The sequence below is a fragment of the Phytophthora ramorum genome (assembly GCF_020800215.1).
Source record: "Phytophthora ramorum isolate Pr-102 chromosome Unknown Phyram_PR-102_s0008, whole genome shotgun sequence".
NCBI lineage: Eukaryota > Oomycota > Peronosporomycetes > Peronosporales > Peronosporaceae > Phytophthora > Phytophthora ramorum.
Genome location: NW_027150654.1, coordinates 2,292,260 through 2,314,112, shown reverse-complemented (window position 1 = coordinate 2,314,112; position 21,853 = coordinate 2,292,260). Strand labels below are relative to the sequence as shown.

Below are 21,853 nucleotides of genomic sequence, written 5' to 3'. Positions count from 1 at the left end.
GTGCGTTGCAAGCTGGCGCCGACATCTTTGCGTTGCGTGACGCTGCGGTTGTCGCTGGCGGATCTGCTTCGCCTCCTTCGTCGACGGGTGGAGAGCCTGACCCGATGCCACAGAGTCCCATGACCCGAGGCAGCGTCACTCTGCAAGACGTACGCTTTGCGTACTCGACACGTCCCAGCGCTCCGGTGCTCAACGGACTCACACTGCATATCGCGGCTGGACAAACCGTAGCGCTGTGCGGTCCTAGAGGCGCAGGTATCTCCACCATTTTCGCTCTCCTCGAAGGCTTCTACGACGTGTCTGCCTCAGCAGGAAATGGCGGTCGCGTGATGCTGGATGGCGTCGACACCCGAACGCTGGACGTGGCATGGCTGCGCACGCAGATCAGCATGGTAGGCCCAGAGCCCACACTGTTCCTGGGCACGATCGCTGAGAACATCGCGTACGGAATGGCTGCCCCACCGCCAATGGACATGATCGTCGCTGCTGCTGAGGTGGCGCACGCTCACACGTTCGTTTCGCGGCTTCCTGACGGATACGCAGCACGCGTGGGTGGGCAGCTGCAGCTTTCGCCCAGTCAACGACAACGGATTGCGCTTGCACGTGCTGTGCTTCAGGACGCGAGACTCTTGCTGCTGGACGAGCCTACGCGGTCTCTGGGAGCGGAGCGAGAGAAGCTCGCAGTCCAACAAGCGCTGGACACCATCGTCGCTCAGCGAGTGCGTCGCACGACTGTGATCGCAGCTCACCCAGCAGAATCTGCCACAGTCAGGAACGCAGACGTGATCTACCTTGTTGAGAACGGACAAGTCGTCGACCAAGGCACCCACTCCGAGCTGCTCCAGTTCCGTGACGGAGTTTACGCGAGACTCCTCCGAGAAAGCGCGTGGTCTGCTGCATCTTCAAGCTCCTACACGGCAGGCACAAGCGCAACATAGGCAACCAACACCACAGAACCCTCTCTGTATGCTTCAACTGCTATTGATGCCCCCAGTTCCTGCAGGCTACCATTAACCCCTGCCACAACAAGTCACCTTCAAAGGATACATGTTAGCACCTTGGCCACCGTTTGTTGCTCCATGGCAGTCCGAACAGTGAACTCTGGGCCAAGCTCTTGTATAGTAAACTGGAAGGGCGAGACAGCAGGATCGATCCGCCAGGCTACAGCAGGCCGCGACGTTCGCATCTTCTCCGACCTGCATAAAAGCAAAGAATTCGAGCAAGGATGAGTACCAATCTGCTTCGTCAGCTGTACGCCAGAATCACTTACGACAGCGCCAACGGATACAACGACGAAGCCAATTCAACTGGAGAAATGTCCTTCAGCGCATCCAGTTCGTGTGAAAGCGTCGGTCCCTATACCAACAGCAGAGTTGTGAGATGCTGCTCCAACTAACGGTTCTTCTAACGTAGTGAAGTTCGTACGTTAGTGCACTCCAATAGGTCCCAAACCAGGACACTACCGTTAGAGAAGGACGCATAAAAGACAGCAGGACGCGACGGCGACCACGCCGCGGCGCAGACACTCACGCCGAATGCTACTTCCTCCCATGACGTGAGACACAGAGACACATTGACATGGTACAAGCTGCATCACAACGAACACGTTAGAGACTTAAGCTGGTAGAAATGGGGACAGCCGTCTAGCGTACCAGATGCTCCCGTCTTCGTAGCCGACGAGGAAATACTCAGGCTCGAAAGGGTGGAAGTCGATACACACGACACCGATTGAGGCATCCGTGGTCGACAGTCCTTGCTCGCGCTGGTACAGCATTCGAGAAGATGCTTTCTCAAAGCGGTGGCCTCGAACGAGCTGACCCGACCGAGTTCCGACGACAAACCTGGCAAACCCAACATCAAAGATTAGTGTAGTGAATGAAGGCAAGTTCACTGCAGTACGTACTGGTTGGGGTCGTGTGGGAAGTACTTGAGAACAGCAACAGCAGGGCCAACGTGAGCTAGTGGTGGAGTGGAGACGGGAGTAGGGGAAAGCGGGAGAACGCTTGTCTTGGATCCTCTGCGTTGAGGTTGTTTAGGCGCCACGGACGGTGTTAGGTACTGCTGCTGCATGTCGATGCGAGTGTTCATGACCATTTTCACGTTCCCCCCGATCTGTACGCACTTGTCAGTGACTAACGCTTCGTCCGCAGAGTCGAACTCGATCAGGCTCCAGATAATCAAGACGCCGCGGTCATCCATGGACGCAAACTGGAACGTTCCTCCATTGTCGCCGCCACCTTTGCTCCGGTCGATTGGTTCCAACGCCACAATCGTAGACGTGTGTTGCTCTGGAGCACGATAGTTCATGCCACACGTAGAGTAAGCGGGTGTACAAGCTGCGAGGCCGTCAACCATCAAACTCGACGACTGCATCATCGATTGCGGTCGGAGATCCCAGACGTGAATTGTACCATCTTCCGTTCCAACAACCACAAACAGGTCTCGCGATGGACTGAGGCAGGCTGTGGCCGCTACACCTTCGCTCTTCAACAGATGCAGCGGACGGTTTGGCAGATTCACGTCCCAGACGCATGAGAGTGTCTTGTCCTTGAGCAATCGCGCTGTTTCTTGCTGTTGGTTGCCACCGCTGATCTCGAGGGCGGCTCCGTAGCAGCTCAAAAACGTACTGGATACCGACGGAGAAAATCGTATAGCGACGAGGTCGCGACCTTGCAGAATCTGCTCGAGAGAGCTAAGAGCTTCAAGTTTTTTGCTGGGAAACACCAACTTCTTGTCCAGCTTAGAGCTCTTTGACAGTTGATAGCGCCTTCTTGTGTCTCGTTCTTCGCCTTCCTTTCCTTCATCTTCTGTGCGCGTGGCGTCTGCTTGGTTCCCTTGCACCTCCGTTTCTGATGCCATCACATTCTCGACGGCCAACGTCTCGCAGACATAGGCAGCATGCTCCAAAAACTTGAAGAATCGTGTCGAGGACGAAGAAGTGCCTGCGTCCTCATTGTTGTCTCCTGCCGTGATACCAGTCGAGCTTGAATCCGTGTCAATGCCGATGTCGTCAGGAAAGTGCATGCTTTTATCATGAGCTTCCGGAGCTTTCGTCTGTGTGCCTAGAGATCTCGCGCCGTCACTCGTTTGGACAAACGCCTGCTTCACCAGCCCCCGTCTTAGGCGGTGCAAAACCTTGTCTTGCTCGCTGACGGGATTCTGCTGGAACAACAAGACCTTCTCCACGTCGAACTTCCGACGCTCAAGGATCTCTTTGGCGCGTTTTGCGCGTGGATCGAGTGACTGCTTCAAGCCGGCAATCGAGGATGCAATCGACGTCGATGGTCTAGGAGCAGACGATGGCTCTTCGCCTCTGCTATTCGGCTTACTCCCTTGGGCCTCCACTTCTGCTGAGCTTGAAGGCCGCGAAGACGCAGACAACAAACCTTTAGTCTCGGCCTGCATTGCCTGCTGAATCCGCTTCAGCTCAGCCTCATCAGCGGCCGCATTTGAGCTGCCACCTCGACTCTTGGAGCTTGCCTTTGCTCCTACTACCGGGAGTGGTGTCGACTTCGGCTGGCTCACTTCTTCCTGTTCAAAGTCTTCGTCGTAGTTTTCAAACCCTTCATCATCGTAGTCTTCACCTGCATCCTCCTGGCACTCTTCTGCATTGGCGTTTAAGGCCTCCACCTGCTGCTTTTGACGCGCCTCACGCCGCTTTTGTTCCTCGAGACGTCGGGCTTCTTCCAGCGCCTGCTTGGCCAGATCTTCTCGCCGTCTGGCGTCTTCGACCTCCTTGACGCGCTGCTTCTTGGCTTCTCTTCTCGCTTGCTTTTCACGCTCAGCGTCTTCTTTCTGCTTGGCTGCAGCGGCAGCATCGGCGGCTGACACTGCATCAGGACCTGGCGACGGAACTGCGGGTCCGGGTGGCGTCGATTCTCTCGACGTTGGTCTTTGAGCTTCACCAGCACGCGACGTGCGCTTTTTCGACGATTTTCGCTTGGCGTCAGCGTCAGGCTTGGGCTCGGACAGCGGGATGCGAGGCACTTGGGGCGCTGCACCAACGGGAGATGCAGACGCTGCAAGTGGAGCCTGTACAACTGGCTGAGACGCAGGAGCTGGCTGGGAAGGCCTGCTGGAGCTCTTCTTGCTCGCCTTCTTGGCCGGAGCTGCGTCGCCCATCGACGGCGGACCCTTTGGCTCCGACATGCTCCCAACTACTCTTGATCCGGAGCTGACGGAGGATATCTGCGTCGGTTCACGTCCAAACGACGTTGCCGCCGGAAACGTCACACTTGACACGTCCCGCAGTTCAATCTACAGATGCAAATGCATTTACTTTTTCTACTCTTACGTTGTTAGGATGTCGGCCAAGTTCATCGTGCGCAGGTTGGCCGCACGCTTCTCGGGTGTTGCATCACCGTTCGAGTTCTCGCACGTTTCTTCTTGATGGGTTCGTGGAGGAGGAATAGGACAAACCGACTTGGGGCTGTGGCAGCTCACGCCGTCGAGCGAAAGCAGCGCCTGTGACATCACGAAGGATAGCTCTTCTTGGCTTCGGACCAACGGCGCCATGGCCGCAGCGAAATCCATGCGCTCAACAATGCGAGAGATCCGGCCACTGGCCATTTCGATCGAGAAGACGAGCTGCGATGGCACAATGAGCGCACTGCCCACGAGAGTGTCGACCAGCTGCCTGTTACCCAGCACGTGGGGAAACACCGCCTCGAGGGTGTTGGGCGTGATTCGCAACGCATAACTAGCTGTCGAGCCAATGGAGCACGTATCCTCGTCGTCGTACTGAACCGGCATCGAACTGGTTTGCCGGAATTCGAGCACGCCGAAGCACTCGCTTAGTGCTTGCCATCTCTTGAACACATAGCTGCCCCCGTCCTGTAAATCCTGAACTCTTCTAGGCACAAACGCCTGCGCGACGAAGTCAGCCTGGCTGTGCTTTTGTGGTCGGTATCCTTTCGCGAACACGAGATAGTAATCGTTGACAAACCTGTCATATTCATCCTGTTCATCACGCCGCGTGCTCAACTGTGGTCGACCGACTGCAGCGGCAGGTTCGTGTTGCATCTCGTTCACTTCCTCAACCCGCTCGTCCCCCAGAGCGTTTCTGAGCGTCCAGCGTCTTTGCGGCTCCAGCGGCTCGTCTATCAGCCCGATCATGCAGTTGTCGGCGATCAGCGCTCGTCCCATGAGCATGTCGAGTTTCCTCGGGTCTTTCACGATGCCCGCAAAGGCCTCGACGAAGTCCACCTCGGACTCGTACTTGCAGCACTTCCCCTGCTCATTGAAGTAAAAGGTGATGCCGATCGAGGGCTCCACCTCCTGGCCGACAAGCTGCGCCACGAGACACTCATCCCCGATGACGTGAGGGAAGATCATCTCGATGGTCTTCCTCAGCACCTGAAACCGCAGTTTGGCCTGCGTCCGAATAATCACCGAGTCCTCAGCCACTACAATGTCGTAGGACGTGAGAGTCACGTGGATGAACTTGATGAACGTCGAGTACATGATGATCTGCTCGGCCACGACGTCAGGACCACGTAACCCATTGCCCACGTCCAACTCTGGGTCCATGACGCTATGCAGAAAGGCGCGTTGGTCCTGTTCTCCTAAAAGCCTCTTGTGTCCCGTTTCCTGGATGGCCCAGCCCGTCCTAAAAACCTGAAAATACTCCTTCACCACGTGGAAAAGGGAGCCCTCGGGTGAATGGCGACGTAGAGTCGTCCTGGTGCTCAGGATGTCGCGTAGTGTCGTTAGGTCCTGTATTTCCTGCTGTAGGTTTTGCACGTCCAGCGTTAAATTGAAGTCCACCGATCGTTCTCTTAGGACGGACTGGAAGGGCCCCCAGCCGCGGCTTTTGAGGGGTCTAGTCGCCGATTTCTTCCTCTTGGGCTTGGATTTAGGCTTGGCATGGCTCATATTGAGCTCATGGAGAGTCATGGCGCTCGGGGTCGTGGAGCTCATGGGATCTCGGACCTTTAGATTGCAAATGGGAGAGTGGCTGCACAAAGTGGACGTTTCTGCAACTGAGTGGCGATTGGATGATAATGTGAGCAGCCAATCACAACCCGCTTCAAAAATGGTTTCAATTTTCGTGAACTGCAGTATCCAGAGTTTCAGGAATAATTTTGGACGTTGTTTGCCGGGACTACCGCATCAAGAACAACGCTGGTTCATTCAGCCGCGCGCCGGATCGAAGCATGGATTAAGACCGGCGATATCCGACGCTCAACCCACTTAGAATTCAATTGATTCACTCCTGGCATGCCCCCTCTTTACTGGTTATCGCCCCACGGGCGGAGAATACCCGTCATTGCCATACCTCGATCTTAGACTGAGTGTTTGTCCGACGCTGTATTCCGACTGACACTCTTGCCGGACTGTGAAACAGGCGAGTCAGATGCGCTGTGGACGACTGCAAAAGCGAAAAGTTCTCGTAGATAAAAAGTAACCACTTCGTGGCAGTGATGTAAGTAAGATTCATGCCCTCTTACTGAGTCCTACATGTAGCTAAAAATTGGCCAATCCCTCTAGTCTATCCGTAATATTATTAAAACAAATGAACCAACTCAATAAAAAATCCAGCAATACTTAAGAAACCCCGCTTCCCATTGGCTTCCCACTCATTATCAGACTTCCCACGGAAAGCAACAATGGACCCCAAGAAACCGCAGAAGACCGTCGACTACCCGCCCGTCGCAGGCCAACCCGTGCAGGTGGACGCCTACGGGCGGCCCATCGTCACCGCAGTTCCCGCAGCCCCCGGCAGCGTCCCAGTCGCCGCCGTCCATACGCGCGTGGTGCCCAACAATGCCAACATCCGACGCGATGCGCAAGGCAACGCTCTGTGCAACAAATGCGCGGCCCCATACCCTCTCCCTGCGGGCTGCACGAGCTGGAGATGCCGCAACTGCGGAGAGCTCAACAACGCCAGCGTCTATGGCAACGAGTGGTGCAGCCTCATGTAAAAGTTGCAGCCGAAAGAGCTTTTTTCTTAAAACATAATTTTACCAACTGAACAAGTTGATGCCGTCGAGGGCAGAGTATATTGGAAGCCTAGTCCTTAGCTCCGTTCAGTGTTGAGACAGTGACACCAAGTTGAGTGCCGGGGCCACCATCAGCATCTCCCATCGCAGCATGCTCTGCAGCGTATCTGCGGCGTCACGTAGAGCGTGTTCTTCACTGCAGTAGTCTGTGCGTCCTATCCACCGAATGTGCTGGAACGTCTCTCCTGTGCTGGGGTTAACCACATCGAGGGCCTCGATCGACAATGTGAGGTCGGCCCAAGCCACCTTTCCGCTCGATTCTTCTTCCGTCGGGTGCTGAGGACAATGGGTGTCTACACTTTGTGTGCCTAAAACGTAGCCCGTGCCAGTCAAGTCTTCATCCGAGTCAAACGGATGAACTTGTGCAGTAGACTCGACCAAGAAGCGCGTGAACACGGAGCGGAAGATGGAGATTTCGCTTGGAGAACCGACGTCGCGGACAAACACAAATGCGTTCGGATTCACCTGCTGGAGCACTCGCAAACATCGTGTCTCAGCCTTGATCTTCTTGAACTCGGCCAGTTGCATGTTGTTCACCCACGTTTTCTGCAAGATATCCAGTACATCAAGCCCCACGAAGTTTTTGGTGAACACGAACTCCATGACGCTCCCTTCCACACGTTGCACGATGTCCCAACCAAACGCTTGCATCCGGTGCGTGCGCGTACCGTTCATCTCGTCAAATTCTGACGCTTGAAGAAGTCGAGCTGCAACGAAGCGAATGTCCTGCTTGTTGTCCAAAAGAGTCCGTGTAAAGTCCCATTCCGTTAGTGGATGGAAACCGAAGACCTCTGCAGCCTCAGCTTCATCCACACTGTCAAGTTGAAAGTTGAAAGTAGCCTGAAATCCCGGTGTTGAGGTTACGCTGCTGGCCTCGAAGTCCAGGATCCGCTGGAACTGACGCCGCCACTCAGCTTTTTGCTTGAGCGCAGTCTGCAACAGTAACTTTTCGGCACCAAGGCGCTTCGTTATCATCACCACTTCGGTGTAGTCTTGATCCTGGCCCTCGGGCCGCTCGTGCGCTATTACTTCGGCGTGCTGTGCCGCTCTTGTCGCTTGTTGGCACAGCTCGCCATACTGCCCCTCGAGCTGCTGAACCGTGCTCTCCATCTCCTGCAGTTGCCGTCGTTGGCGTTGTCGAACTTTACGCATGTACTCACGATTCTTCAAGCGGCGAGACTCAAGCTGGTCTGAGCTTGGGGTTTGAGCTCGCACCATCGCCGCTATGAAAGGCTAAACCAAAAATGAATCCGACCACGTCTTGGTAAGGAATCCCGGTGACAAAAGACTGGACCACAGATAATTGATGACGATCAAGCTAAATGAGATCTCTGAGCCGAGACAACGAGCCGCGTGGCAATTGGTATTGGTACGATTACAAGTTGCAGACGGACGGGTGTCCATAGCGCTACGAGCATTGTTGCCAGTTGCAACCACGCGATCACTGTTGACGACGGCCTTGGAGCAGAAGCCGTTACTACAAAGGATTACTACCTCTGGTTGAAAATGATGGAAACAATGAGACAAAAAGAATAATCATTGTGAGCTCTCTGAGCGTCGTAAACGCTATCTGATTGGATATTAATCTGCGTCTGAATCTCAGCTATCGGTTGATACTTTGATTGGCCCTGAGAACCAAGCCGTTGAAACTTTACGGCCTCTTGTGTGCAGTGGCTCCGACACTCTCATTATACGACTTCCACACCAAGCACCCCCAACACCAGCTACTTTTGTCATGTCCAACCTAACCGACGTGCAACGTCGATGCATCGTCGACGAGCTTCTGAAGCGAAGCATCTGTGGCGACCTCCCCCACGTAGTAGCTTTCAAACGATAACTTTTAGTCTAGGCTAAGTGACTTAGCGCTGGTGCGATCACAAACATCTCCCAGCGCAATAAACTCTGCAGAGTATCCGAGGCGTTGCGTTGAGCGTGCTCCTCGCTGCAGTAGTCGGTTCGGCCTGCCCAACGCACGTACTGATTCGTTTCACCTGTGCTTGAATCGACGACGTCAAATACACCGATGGACAGAGCGAGGTTGGCCCAGGCCAGCTTTCCGGACAATTCTTCCTCGGAAAAGTGGTGAGCTTGGTCCGCCCTCACGCTGTGCGTGCCCAAGACGTAGCCTTTGCCGGTGTGAGTCTCAGGGCTTTTGTCGGCACCGAAAGTGTTCACCAGCAATTCCCTGGTATCTTCCACCACGAAGCGAACGAAGACTGACCGGAAAATTGCGATCTTGCTGGGTGACGCAACATCGCGAACGAAAACAAACGCGTCCGAGCTTAGTCGTTGGAGAACCTGCAGCCGATGTGTCTCCGCCTTTACCTTCCTGAACTTTTCCAGCTCCAAGTTGTTGAACCAGGTTTTGTGCATGACCTCGAGCACGTTGAGTCCCGTCAACTTCTTGGTGAAGACGAGCTCCATCGCGCTGTTATTGACTCGCTGTACGATCTCCCAGCCAAAAGCTTGCGTTCGACGTGTGCATGTATCGGTCACGCTTTCAGTCGCTGACGAGAGGAGCAATCGAGCCTCGACGTGGTGACTTTCACGCTTATTATCCTCACTGATCCTTGTCAGATCCGATTGGGTCAGCGGACGGAATCCAAGCTCTGTCTCGGCTTGGCCTTCGCTCAGCATGTCGAGTTGCAAGTCGCTTTGCTACAGCGAGAGCTTCGGCGTAGCTCTGTTCCTGGCTTCCCGTGCTGCTCTGTACGATCGAATTCGTGTCTTGAGCTGTGCTGGACGACCACTGGTACAGTTCGGCGTACTCACCTTCAAGCTACTGGACGATCGACCTCATTTTCTGTTGGTCCCGACGGCGACGCTGCCTCGCCTTTCGCATCCAGTCTCGATTCTTGAGGCGGTGTGCTTCGACTTCGGCTGCCAAGGTCGCCGCATGATAACCGAGTCGCGGGGCGAAAGCAACTTGAAAATGGCTGAAGCGCTTCCACTGTTGATGTTTGAGATTGCCACGCATCAAAGATGGCGAAAATGTTGGGGTGGCTGTTGCGAGCAGGCTGGACTACAAGCTGTCTACAACCTGCAAGTGCCCCGATTACGGCAAGCGGCTCTGTTAGTGCGCCTCACTCGTCATGACGATGCAACTGAGTCGTGAATTCTATGAACGGGGGAATGAGCCCACGGCCACAGAGCTGAAGCGTTATTATCAAGTGGACGAGAAGTTAAGTGTAAGGTTAAGTAAAGTATATTCGTTCATCGACGGTGAAAATGTCTTCAGTGCGCTCTGTAAAGTTTCTCGCGTATCATGTCGATAATCGCGACGGCCTTACCTCTTGAGGTGGCTCACGTACTTGAACGTGAGATAGATAGCAAGCTGGAGAACAACCCAGATCACCAGCAGCCCCGCCATGAAGTCATACTTGCGCTCAGGGTGGAAGTCGTACGTCTTCTTGATGTAGGCAGCCACAGTCATGTTTGTCGGGACACCCTTGACTGGCACAGCGATAATGTCTTGCTTATCTCCGAACTGAATTCCGGCCAGTGCCGACAACGAGTAGTAGGAAGGCATCAGGTACTGGAACCACTTGTAGCCAGGCTTCATAGCTGTCCGTGGTAGGAGGAAGCCCGAGAACAAGTTGAACAGGCACGACAAGGCGCCCACTGCCACGTTCGCCACCTTCTCGTTCGGCATCAACGCAGACATCCACTGCCCCACGTACGTGCACGCCGACGTGTACAGGTAGAAGATAAACATGAAGAAGAAGAAATCTTCTGCGTTGTCATTCCAGCCCACCAGCCAGTACTCGATCGTCACGAACAGCACGATCACCACGATCAGGTACGGCACCTCAGCGAACCACAGCGACAGACTGTACGGCAGCGGGCCGTAGTAGTTCGACATGCGCTCGCGGTAGAACACGGCACGCTCGGCGCACGTCACCTCCAGCACCGTCATGAGGTTGATCACGCCGATGAAGTCCATGCTGTTGTAGATGAGACCGATGTGCGAGTTGATCTTCTTCACGCTGGCCGTAGATAGTTGGTAAAAGGTGGTGCCGAAGATAATCGCGAATAGTGGGAACAAGAACATACGCATGAAGTTGTACTGCGGGTTGCGCCAGTACGTGAGCTGCTGCTTCTTGGCAAGCTGACCGAGCTGGTTGGCAAAGCCTGTTGCGATCGGGTTGTAGTTCAACGTCGAGTGGCGCACGAACTCGTCCGACACCTGCGCCAACTGCAGCGTGCGCTCGCGGTTGGACTTGTAGAGCTCGCTGTTCTTGTACTCGATCGAGTAGTCCTTCACGTCGCGACCGATACCAGCGCCAATGACCTCCAGCATGTACGTGGCCGGGTTGTACTGAGGATGAATCTCCATCGTGCCAGGAATCGAAGCAAAGTACTCGAGCATCTTCACCGAGTCCACGCCCAAGTCTCCAAAGTAGGCCGTGAAGCCGCCACGCTGAAGTAGTAGTAAGCCATCGAACAGCTCAAAAATCGAGATGCTAGGCTGGTGGATCGTGCACAGCACCGTACGGCCCGTACGCGCAATCGACTGCACGCCGCGCATCACGATCAGTGCCGAACGCGCGTCCAAACCGCTGGTCGGCTCATCCAGGAACAAGATGCTTGGGTTCGCCACCACCTCCACGCCGATCGTCACGCGTTTCTTCTGCTCCACAGACAAATTGCCTACCATTTCTCCCGAGATCGTTGTAAGTTCTAGTAGATCCAAAGTCTCGAGCACCAGGTTCATGCGCTCCTCTTTCGTGAACGTTGGTGGAAGACGCAAATTGGCAGAGAACACCAAGGCTTCGTAGATCGTTGCGGCCTCCGAGTGGATATCCATCTGCTCGCAGTACGCAGTGATGCGGCTGAAGTTCGCAGGGTTCTTCGGCTCGCCGTTCACGATGATGTCGCCCACGATGCGGCCGCCCGTCTTGCGGCCGGCGATCACGTCCATGAGCGTCGTCTTACCAGCACCCGTCGCGCCCATGAGTGCCACCATGCGACCGGGCTCGAAGTGGGCCGTGATGCCACACAACAACTGCTTCTCCTCACCCGACGGCAGCGTCACGAAGTATTCCAGGTCCTTGATGCACAGGTTGGACGGCGTGAATGATAGACCTCCAACTTTTCTCTCCTGGCCAGCCACGCTTGATGCTCCTGGTGTGTTGACTTCTACATACACGTCTCCGTCCTTATCTGCGTCGCCCATGGCTGCCTTCACTGTCACACCCTTGTACTTCTCGTACCGGATGAAGTGCAGCGCCATTCCGTTCAGCATAGTGAAAAGGAGGTAGTACGCCAGCAGAATCCCGACGCCGAACCAAATGTACTCTGTGCCCTGAGAAATTGAGAAGCTGTCCAGGAACTTCTTGCTCTGCGCAGCAGTGTACCGGTCGCTGGAGAACTCTGAGAGCATGTTGCTCCGCAGTGCCCACGCCAGTGGGTTGAACCAGTACATCCAGATCCAGTAGTCCGGGATCAGGTCCGCCAGGATGATGTTACCCGAGAAGAGCAAGAAGAAGCTAACAGAGATCGAAGCTAAGGCCTGGCCGACAGTGATGCTTGGCGACAATGCACTCAAAAGCGTCATGTACGCACTGATAGCATGTTGAAAGCACACGAGCACCAGGAAAAACACGATGTACTTCTCGAACGTCCTTGTGAGTCCGCTCATGAAGTAGAAAAAGGTGCCCAGGATGAACGATACAGCAAGGTTCACCGGAATCTGCACGATGCTCTCCGCAATGGCGTAGGACGTCGTACGGAAGAAGTTGCGCGGACGCTGCTTGTAGAACACTTTACGCAACTGGAACGAGATCGTGATCTGCTGCCACGCCTGGCGCTGGAACAACGCGATGCTGAAGAAAATCATGCGCAAATAGTACGCCGAGCTCACCTCATAGTAGATCATTCCAAGCACTAGGCCAATGAGCAATGCCTCGATCAATTTCCCCCAGAGGAGCGGTGGGTCACGCAGCCAGATCAGCTTCTGCCGGTGTAGCAGCAGAATGGTGCTCGGAACGAAGGCCAGCCCGAACTCTGATCTATCTTTTGAGCGAGTCAGGTTGACGACGCTCTGTGCCTTCTTGTAGTCCTCAGCGCTCTCGAACTGGTGCTCGTTGAAGCCCTTGGCGATCGCATCCGTCGTTTTCTTATAGATGTTCGACTGAGTAAACAGTTTGTTAAAATCTTTGGCCGTGGCAGGAAGGAACTTCGGCTCCACAGTCCCATTCGCATACCGCTGCCCACGACCCGATGTAATTTCGATCAAAAAGTCAGCAGGATCCACACGCGGTGGGCATGTAAAGCCTCGGTCTCGAAAGTAATCCAGGATGTCAATTCTTGGTCCGTGATACACCATGTGGCCCTCATGGATCATCAAAATGTCGTCGAACTGCTCTACGACCTCGGGCGTCGGCTGCAACAGCGCTACGATGACCGACCCGCCCAGCGTCTTGCACCACGTGCGAAGCGCCTTGATGATGTCGAACGTGGCGGCACTATCCAGTCCCGTCGAGATCTCGTCACACAAGAAGAAGCTCTGGCCACCCACCAGCACCTCGCCCACCGTCACGCGTTTGCGTTCGCCACCGCTCACACCTCGTAGCAAAGCGTTGCCCACCACCGTGTCCGCGCAGCTCTCCAGACCCAAAATCTGCAGAAACAGCTCCGTGCGCAGTGCCGCAATCTCACGCATGTCTTCATGCTGGTCCTCTGGACGGCCATTCACGCACATGTCCGCGAACCGGAAGGTCTCACGCACAGTGAGTGTGGGGATGTGGTTGTCCACCTGATCAACGAGTCCGACGAGCTTGACCAGATCGATTTCTTCCCCTCGCAGACCGGAGTACAGGATTTCACCGCCGACCTCCTTCTTCGAGCTACCGCGTAGTTTGCCAGCCAGCGCCTTGAGGAACGTCGACTTACCCGCGCCGGGGTTCGCTAGGATCAGCGTCATGGAGCCTGGCTTGATGATCCCGGTCATCGGATGCAGTGCGTGCTTCACTGCCATCGGGGGTCTCTTCCATGGCGTGAGGATTTTCCCCAGGAGCGATCCAACAGTGTTGTGACTCCCAGCAGTGGCTGGAACATCAACCGCGAAGGACAGGTCTTGGAAGCGCACCTCGGGTGTGGGCAGCTGCAGATTGATCTTGCGCGATAGGTGCTTGTACTTCTTGTAGAAGCGCTCGAGACCCCCGTTGAGCATGACCTCCAGCGTGTCTGCATCCAGCGTGCTGTAGCGACTGCCCATGGTATCATGTCTGGAGTGGCTGTACGGCTCCTGCAGGCTGCGAAAGCTGAGAGAACGGTACACATCGGGGACCGGCACTTCCTCCGCAGGCGCGGTGCTCTCAGTCTCCGGCAGCAGCAGACTCATGCTGACTTACCCTCGAAGATCTCAGCCAAGTTCCAGCGTTGATGCTGCCACCGACTTCTTTGCGCACTGTCGCTCTTCGCTGCTTGAATCGATTCTAGCACTAGTAGCTCCACTGCACTCGCGACAGCTCAAAACGGATGCGATGCAGAGAACCAACTTAGGTCCATCAGAAGCCATAGTCGCATGAAACCACCCTCACTTGGCGGTGTCGAAATAGCTCACCCGGAGATAGATTGGGAGCCATCAAGCAAGGTTGACCCCGTTTAAGCCACCGGCCACTCACTGGGTGAGAGGCACGCAGGGCTCGGGACGAGAACGCTGCAATCCTCGGGGTGTGAAGAATTCCTAATGATCGACATTTGTGAAACTGAAAACGGTATCTGATTGGATGAAATGACGCTTCAGTGCTTCGTAGATTTGCAATGTATTAATACATGTATAATACTACATGTATTACAGAACCTTGTCCGATAGTCATGTATTAGTATCGAGTAAGCCCTTCTTCCGTCGGTGCATTATTTACTATGCTTGCCGTGCTCATTCGAAATACAGATGAAACCTAGGCGATACGCTCGCTAAAGCCTCACTTCCCCCCTCATGCAGTCAAAACTGTCGTCTTCTCCGACTCGACGAAATTCCAGAGCTCCTGCAGCTGTACTTCCTCCTCTGCAGTCGCAGGCCAGCGCACGAACACACCTGGCTGGCCCCAAGACGAATCAACCGTGACAGTCTGTCCGGTCTCAAATTCCTTGCCACTCCAGAGGTGCTTGTACGTGATACTCGTGTCGTTGATGCGGGTTCCGTCGCTGTCGAGCTCAATGGGCGGGAGGTACACCTCCAGTGAGGTGGCTCTCACTTCGTACACTGGTGCCACATACAGCGCTTCTCCCACCCAAAAGCTCTCATCGATGACGGTGCGAGCAATCGTGTCGTTTGGAGAATACACGATCGGGTGGCGGAGCACTGGCCACCCAAACTCCTGGTATTCAGCTTGCAGGGCCAGGCGATACTTCTTGAGACTGCGGAACAAACGCGTGTTGTAAGCGTGGTAGGCCAATGTCGTCGTGTTCGTGTAAGCCTGCGCATTCACCTGGGGGATGTTCCCCTCGTGCGTCCGGAAGACGGCGTCGCTGAAGGCGCTGAGCTCGCCCCAGCGACCAAGCAGGGCAGCACTTCGAGTAAAGTTGCCGATGGAGGACAAGATATTCGTGTATCCGCCCACGTCCGAGTGCGTATGGGCGAAGCCAGAAGCCCCGACGTGAAGCGCACTGCTCACCGCAGCACGCAAGCCGTCCTCGCGAGTCTCGTCGATGTTCTGGTCCCCGACCCAGAAGAGATTGGTGTGCGTTGCCGAGAAAGTGCCAGCGCTACGGTGGAAGCCGATGGTTTCGCTTGCCAATCCAAGCTCTTCGACGACTTCGCGGAGCAGCGTCGCCCATACAGTTGGGTAGGCGTTGTGGAACTCGCGTGGGCTGATTGTGCCGTGTGAAAGACTCACCGAGTCATCGACGGCGAGATACTCACCGAAGTCCTGCATCATGCCCGAGATCGGCACGGAATAGTACTGCTGCTTCACCAGGTCCTTGAACCAGTCGATAGTGGACTGGGAAGACAAATCCAGGATGCCTGCGTCGATGCCGACACCACTCGTAATGGTCCAGACACTGTCGTTTCCTGCAGAGGTGTTGGTCACGAAGCGCCCCTCACTCTTGGCGATATCGTAGAAACTGGTGTTGTAACCCGTGCTCTTGGTGGTGACGTTAGCCAGGAAGGTGTTGATGTAGCTCAAGGTGCGCACATTGTAGTCGGTGCGGAGGTGCGGTACCCACTCGGCCCACGAAGGGTACAGCGTCGTGTCGGGCTCCCAATTCCACCAGAGCCGATGAACGTCAATGCCGTATGCCCCCGCTTGCAGCCGCGTTCCAGACCAATCTTGCAGCCAGACGCCTGCCAGTGGCAAACTCGCGTTCAGCGCGTCTTGGATGACGCCCTCGACGAAGTCCTGACCGCCTTGGATGCCCAGAATTGCACCATCATTAGCCCAGTCGGGTAGCTCCGGCTGCCGCCCGGTGACCTTGGTCAGCTCTCCAGTAGCGCCAAGCAGCAGGTTGCCCTCGGTGACTCGGCCAAGCCAGCCACTGATCGTTGAGCCTTCGTACTGGATCTCAACTGTCGTCGAGGAGGAGTTGGAGTGGTCACCCTCGACGATATCTCCAGCCAGGTATCCTGCGGCGGTGTCCTCGAACGCGGAAGTTTCGTTACTTGCAAGGTTGAACAGTGCGTAGTTGGTCCCATCAAGGACAATCCACCGGCCCAGAGATGAAGTCAGCGATGCCACTGCCGTGTACGTCGTCAGCAACGATCCGCCAGCAAACGTTCCAGCAACGGAAGGGTTCGCGTTGAGGACAGAAGTGATCGGCTCCTCGCCTCGGCCAGCACCACCTTCGCGTGTCCAAACGGGTACACGCCAGCCACGGAGGTTACCGATACCGGTCTGCTCGCCCAGCCCGAAGAAGGCTTCGTCGCGTGGGGACTCGTACGCCAGGTACACATTGGCCACGTCCGCTCCATCGACACTTGCATTGAAACGCAGTGTCTGCGAGTCGTCCGTATCCACAGAGAAGGACAGTAACCACGACCAATTGACATCACCGAAGGTGCCAGCGATCTCCACACTATCGGAGCCGGAGGATACCTGGCCGATGGTGACGTTTTGAGCTGGTGCTGCGACGTTCTCGCTGCTCAGCTCAAAGTTGCCCGAGGACTGGGTGATGGTCGTGAGCCCCGTCGACGCCGATACGAAGGCGCGGTCCGAGGCGGCTGCTTGCAACAACCAAGGCTCGTAAGTGACAGTATCCGGCTAGCGCTACCGTCCAGTAGCTACTCACACTTCCAGACTTGGTCGCCGACGCTGTTCACCACCTCGACGGACGTCGCGTCGGTGTCGACAGTCACCGTGAAGGATTTTCCCAGCGGATACTGGTCAGCAGCAGCAAGTTGCAGCAAGGCCAGCGTAGTGAGGATCGCGGTAGTCTTCCAGTTCACCCGCATGGTACGGTAGCTTGGTGGAGAATTGAAGAATGACACTTGTGTTGAAGATTTCGCTAGGCGTTGCGGCGGTCCTACCCAGACAAAGCAAGAGCTGGTCCGTGTTTTCCTTCTCTTGACGTCTCAGTGCATTAGCCCCGGTTGGTTGGAGGCCACACCAATCAGTGTGCTGGAAGTGAGCGCGTGAAGAGTGAGCGGGCTCGATCATTTGTTAAACCCAAATGTATAGGTGGAAGTGGCGGGAAGGTGGATCGGAGACCGTCCTCGGCATGGACAGTGCATGCTTACGTTGACGAAGATGATGTCAAAGCTTCAGGCCTTGACTTCGCCCCTCACCGTGATCGCCTGCTGCTGGTGCACGGCACAATAGAAAGTCAATTGGCATGAAGTACTGATTCATCACAAAGGAAAATCTACGCTTGGGAAGTGATAAAATGCAAGTGTATTCAAGTATAAGACTCGTGCAACATGGTAAGCGCTAATTGATCTTCTCGCTTCCTTGGACGAAATTCACATAGTGCTTTACCATCGTGAGCTCTCCCCCAGCAGGGGGCTTATCTCTTGAGGTGACTCACGTACTTAAATGTCAGGTAGATGGCCACCTGGAGCACGATCCAGATAACAAGAAGCCCACCCATGTAGTTGTACCTGTTGTCCGGACGGAAGTCGTAGGTATTTGCGATGTAATCGGATACTGTCATCTGCTTGGTGACGTTGTTCGCCGTCACGGCGATCACGTCCTGGTTGTACCCGAACTGCACGCCTACTAGCGCTGGTAGCGAGTAGCTTGATGGCATGAGGTACTGGAACCACTTGTAGCCCGCCTTCATCGACGTACGCGGCAGCAAGTAGCCCGAGAACAAATTGAACAAGCACGACAAAGCACCCACCGCCACATTCGCCACCTTCTCGTTTGGCATCAACGCAGACATCCACTGCCCCACGTACGTGCACGCCGACGTGTACAGGTAGAACACGAACATGAAGAAGAAGAAGTCGCCCGCGTTGTCACTCCAGCCCACCAGCCAGTACTCGATCGTCACGAACAGCACGATCACCACGATCAGGTACGGCACCTCAGCGAACCACAGCGACAGACTGTACGGCAGCGGGCCGTAGTAGTTCGACATGCGCTCGCGGTAGAACACGGCACGCTCGGCGCACGTCACCTCCAGCACCGTCATGAGGTTGATCACGCCGATGAAGTCCATGCTGTTGTAGATGAGACCGATGTGCGAGTTGATCTTCTTCACGCTGGACGCAGACAGTTGGTAGAATGTGGTGCCGAAGATAATCGCGAACAGTGGGAACAGGAACATACGCATGAAGTTGTACTGCGGGTTGCGCCAGTACGTGAGCTGCTGCTTCTTCGTGAGCTCGCACAACTGGTTCCAGAAACCCGTTGCGATGGGATTGTAGTTCAGTGTCGAGTGGAGCACGAACTCGTCCGACACCTGCGCCAACTGCAGCGTGCGCTCGCGGTTGGACTTGTAGAGCTCGCTGTTCTTGTACTCGATCGAGTAGTCCTTCACGTCGCGACCGATACCAGCGCCAATGACCTCCAGCATGTACGTGGCCGGGTTGTACTGCGGACGGATCTCCATCGTGCCAGGAATCGACTCGAAGTACTCGAGCATCTTCACCGAGTCCACGCCCAAGTCGCCGAAGTAGGCCGTGAAGCCACCCTTCTGCAGCAGCAGAAGTCCGTCGAACAGCTCGAAAATCGAAATGCTGGGCTGGTGGATCGTGCACAGCACCGTGCGGCCTGTACGCGCAATCGACTGCACGCCGCGCATGACGATGAGTGCTGAGCGAGCATCGAGGCCACTCGTCGGTTCATCCAGGAACAAGACGCTCGGGTTTGAGACCACCTCCACGCCGATCGTCACGCGTTTCTTCTGCTCCACAGATAGACTACCAACCATGGCACCCGAAATCGGAGAGAGCTCCAAAAGTTCTAGCGTCTCGTGCACCAGGTTCATACGCTCCTCTTTCGTGAACGTTGGCGGCAGACGTAAATTGGCAGAGAACACCAAGGCCTCGTAGATAGAAGCTGCCTCCGAGTGGATATCCATCTGCTCGCAGTACGCAGTGATGCGGCTGAAGTTCGCCGGGTTCTTCGGCTCGCCGTTCACGATGATGTCGCCCACGATGCGACCACCGGTCTTGCGGCCGGCAATCACGTCCATGAGCGTCGTCTTACCGGCACCCGTCGCTCCCATGAGCGCCACCATGCGACCGGGCTCGAAGTGGGCCGTGATGCCACGCAACAACTGCTTCTCCTCACCCGACGGCAGCGTCACGAAGTATTCCAGGTCCTTGATGCACAGGTTGGACGGCGTGAATGGTAGACCGCCACTCTTGACAACAGCGCCATTTGGAGCACTTGGCGTACCAACTTCGACGTAAACCTCGTCCGCGGTGGGGCTCTCAGTCATGGTTTTCACGCTCACGCCCTTGTACTTCTCGTACCGGATGAAGTGCAGCGCCAATCCGTTCAGAGTCGTGAACAGGAAGTAGTAAAAGGCAAGGACGCCAATACCAATCCAAATAAACTCCGTACCCTGCGAGATCGAGAAGCTGTCCAGGAATTTCTTACTCGCTGCAGCAGTGTACCGATCGCTCGAGAACTCCGACAGCATGTTGGCACGTAGCGCCCACGAGATCGGAGAGAACCAGTACATCCAGATCCAGTAGTCCGGGATCAAGTCGGCCAGGATGATGTTACCCGAGAAGAGCAAAAAGAAGCTCACAGAGATCGAAGCTAAGGCCTGGCCGACGGTAATACTCGGTGACAGTGCACTGAGCATCGTCATGTACGCGCTGATGGCGTGCTGGAAGGACACGAGTACCAGAAAGAACACGATGTACTTCTCGAACGTCCTTGTGAGTCCGCTCATGAAGTAGAAAAAGGTGCCCAGGATGAACGATACAGCAAGGTTCACCGGAATCTGCACCACACTCTCGGCAATTGCGTACGACGTCGTACGGAAGAAGTTGCGCGGACGCTGCTTGTAGAACACTTTACGCAGCTGGAACGAGATGGTGATCTGCTGCCACGCCTGTCGTTGGAACAACGCGATACTGAAGAAGATCATGCGCAGGTAGTACGTCGACTTCACATTGAAGTATATCATACCCATGACGAGCCCGATAACAAGGGCTTCGATCAACTTGCCCCACAACAGGGGTGGATCACGCAGCCAGATCAATTTCTGCCTGTTCAGCAGCAGCAGCGTGCTCGGGATGAACGCCAGGCCGAACTCGGACGTCTGCTTCGAGCGCGCCAGGTTGGCCACACTCTTAGCCTTCCGAAAGTCCTCCGCGTTCTCGAACTGGTGCTCGTTGAACCCCTTGCTGATTGCGTCTTGAGTAACTTGGTAAATGCTGGACCGACAGAAGGCGTAGTTAAGCTCTTCGGCGGAAACGGGTAGGTTCTTGGTCTCGACATTTCCGTTCGCGTACCGATGGCCACGACCCGATGTCACCTCGATCAGGAAGTCGGCCGGATCCACACGTGGCGGGCACGTGAAGCCGAGCTTTTCAAAGTAATCCAGGATCTCGGTTCGTGGGCCGTGATACACCATGTGACCTTCGTGGATCATCAAAATGTCATCAAACATCTCCACAACCTCGGGTGTCGGCTGCAGCAGCGCTACGATGACCGACCCGCCCAGCGTCTTGCACCACGTGCGCATCGATTTCACGATGTCGAACGTGGCGGCACTATCCAGTCCCGTCGAGATCTCGTCACACAAGAAGAAGCTCTGGCCACCCACCAGCACCTCGCCCACCGTCACACGCTTCCGCTCGCCTCCGCTCACACCTCGCAGCAGGGCATCACCGACAACGGTTTCAGCGCACCCCTCCAGACCCAGGATATTCAGGAACAGCTCCGTCCTCAACGCAGCAATGTCGCGCATCTCCTCGGGCTGGTCCTCCGGTCGGCCGTTCACGCACATGTCGGCGAACTTGAACGTCTCGCGCACCGTGAGCGTCGGGATGTGGTTGTCCGTCTGGTCGACCAGGCCCACCAACTTGATCAGGTCGATCTCCTCGCCCTTGAGACCCGAGTACAGGATCTCACCGCCGATCTCCGTCTGCGCGTTGTCCTGCAGCTTGCCGGCCATTGCCTTGAGGAACGTCGACTTGCCTGCGCCGGGGTTGGCCAGGATCAGCGTCATGGAGCCCGGCTTGATGATGCCGCTCATCGGGTGCAGCGCGTGCTTGGTGGTCATGGGGATCTTCTCCCAAGGTGTGAAGATCTGCGCCAGGTGCGAGCCCACCGTCCCGTGGGCACTAGCTTCAGCCGGCACCTGCACTGAAAAAGACAAATCCTGGAAGCGCACCTCTGGTGTTGGTAGCGTAAGGTTGATCTTCCTCGAGAGGTGGTTGTATTTCTTGTAGAACCGCTCGAGGCCACCATTGAGCATGGTATCCAGATTGTCGGTTCGCAACG

General features: G+C 55.5%; 8 protein-coding genes across 8 annotated transcripts; 1 reads left to right on the top strand and 7 right to left on the bottom strand.

Annotated features, from left to right (window-relative positions):
* Positions 1–1,036: 1,036 nt before the first annotated feature.
* On the bottom strand, positions 1,037–4,149 carry KRP23_9626 (Cytoplasmic dynein 2 intermediate chain 1; the record flags this gene model as incomplete). The annotated part of the gene is made up of 5 exons (XM_067895204.1): positions 1,037–1,196; positions 1,271–1,356; positions 1,426–1,588; positions 1,653–1,841; positions 1,904–4,149. 5 exons carry the CDS (start codon positions 4,147–4,149, stop codon positions 1,037–1,039), a joined length of 2,844 nt encoding a protein of 947 aa, XP_067742812.1.
* A 141-nt stretch (positions 4,150–4,290) lies between these two features.
* On the bottom strand, positions 4,291–5,919 carry KRP23_9625 (uncharacterized protein; the record flags this gene model as incomplete). The annotated part of the gene is made up of 1 exon (XM_067895203.1): positions 4,291–5,919. One exon carries the CDS (start codon positions 5,917–5,919, stop codon positions 4,291–4,293), a length of 1,629 nt encoding a protein of 542 aa, XP_067742811.1.
* Positions 5,920–6,608: 689 nt separating this feature from the next.
* Positions 6,609–6,923, top strand: KRP23_9624 (uncharacterized protein; the record flags this gene model as incomplete). The annotated part of the gene is made up of 1 exon (XM_067895201.1): positions 6,609–6,923. The coding sequence occupies one exon, from the start codon at positions 6,609–6,611 to the stop codon at positions 6,921–6,923; it is 315 nt and encodes a 104-aa protein (XP_067742810.1).
* A 105-nt stretch (positions 6,924–7,028) lies between these two features.
* On the bottom strand, positions 7,029–8,153 carry KRP23_9623 (uncharacterized protein; the record flags this gene model as incomplete). Its single annotated transcript, XM_067895200.1, has 1 exon — positions 7,029–8,153. One exon carries the CDS (start codon positions 8,151–8,153, stop codon positions 7,029–7,031), a length of 1,125 nt encoding a protein of 374 aa, XP_067742809.1.
* Positions 8,154–8,846: 693 nt separating this feature from the next.
* Positions 8,847–9,425, bottom strand: KRP23_9622 (uncharacterized protein; the record flags this gene model as incomplete). Its single annotated transcript, XM_067895199.1, has 1 exon — positions 8,847–9,425. The coding sequence occupies one exon, from the start codon at positions 9,423–9,425 to the stop codon at positions 8,847–8,849; it is 579 nt and encodes a 192-aa protein (XP_067742808.1).
* Positions 9,426–10,287: 862 nt separating this feature from the next.
* On the bottom strand, positions 10,288–10,563 carry KRP23_9621 (uncharacterized protein; the record flags this gene model as incomplete). Its single annotated transcript, XM_067895198.1, has 1 exon — positions 10,288–10,563. One exon carries the CDS (start codon positions 10,561–10,563, stop codon positions 10,288–10,290), a length of 276 nt encoding a protein of 91 aa, XP_067742807.1.
* Positions 10,564–14,941: 4,378 nt separating this feature from the next.
* KRP23_9620 (Sulfoquinovosidase) lies at positions 14,942–17,397 on the bottom strand (the record flags this gene model as incomplete). Its single annotated transcript, XM_067895197.1, has 2 exons — positions 14,942–17,166; positions 17,235–17,397. 2 exons carry the CDS (start codon positions 17,395–17,397, stop codon positions 14,942–14,944), a joined length of 2,388 nt encoding a protein of 795 aa, XP_067742806.1.
* A 551-nt stretch (positions 17,398–17,948) lies between these two features.
* Positions 17,949–18,224, bottom strand: KRP23_9619 (uncharacterized protein; the record flags this gene model as incomplete). Its single annotated transcript, XM_067895196.1, has 1 exon — positions 17,949–18,224. One exon carries the CDS (start codon positions 18,222–18,224, stop codon positions 17,949–17,951), a length of 276 nt encoding a protein of 91 aa, XP_067742805.1.
* Between the last annotated feature and the right edge of the window lie 3,629 nt (positions 18,225–21,853).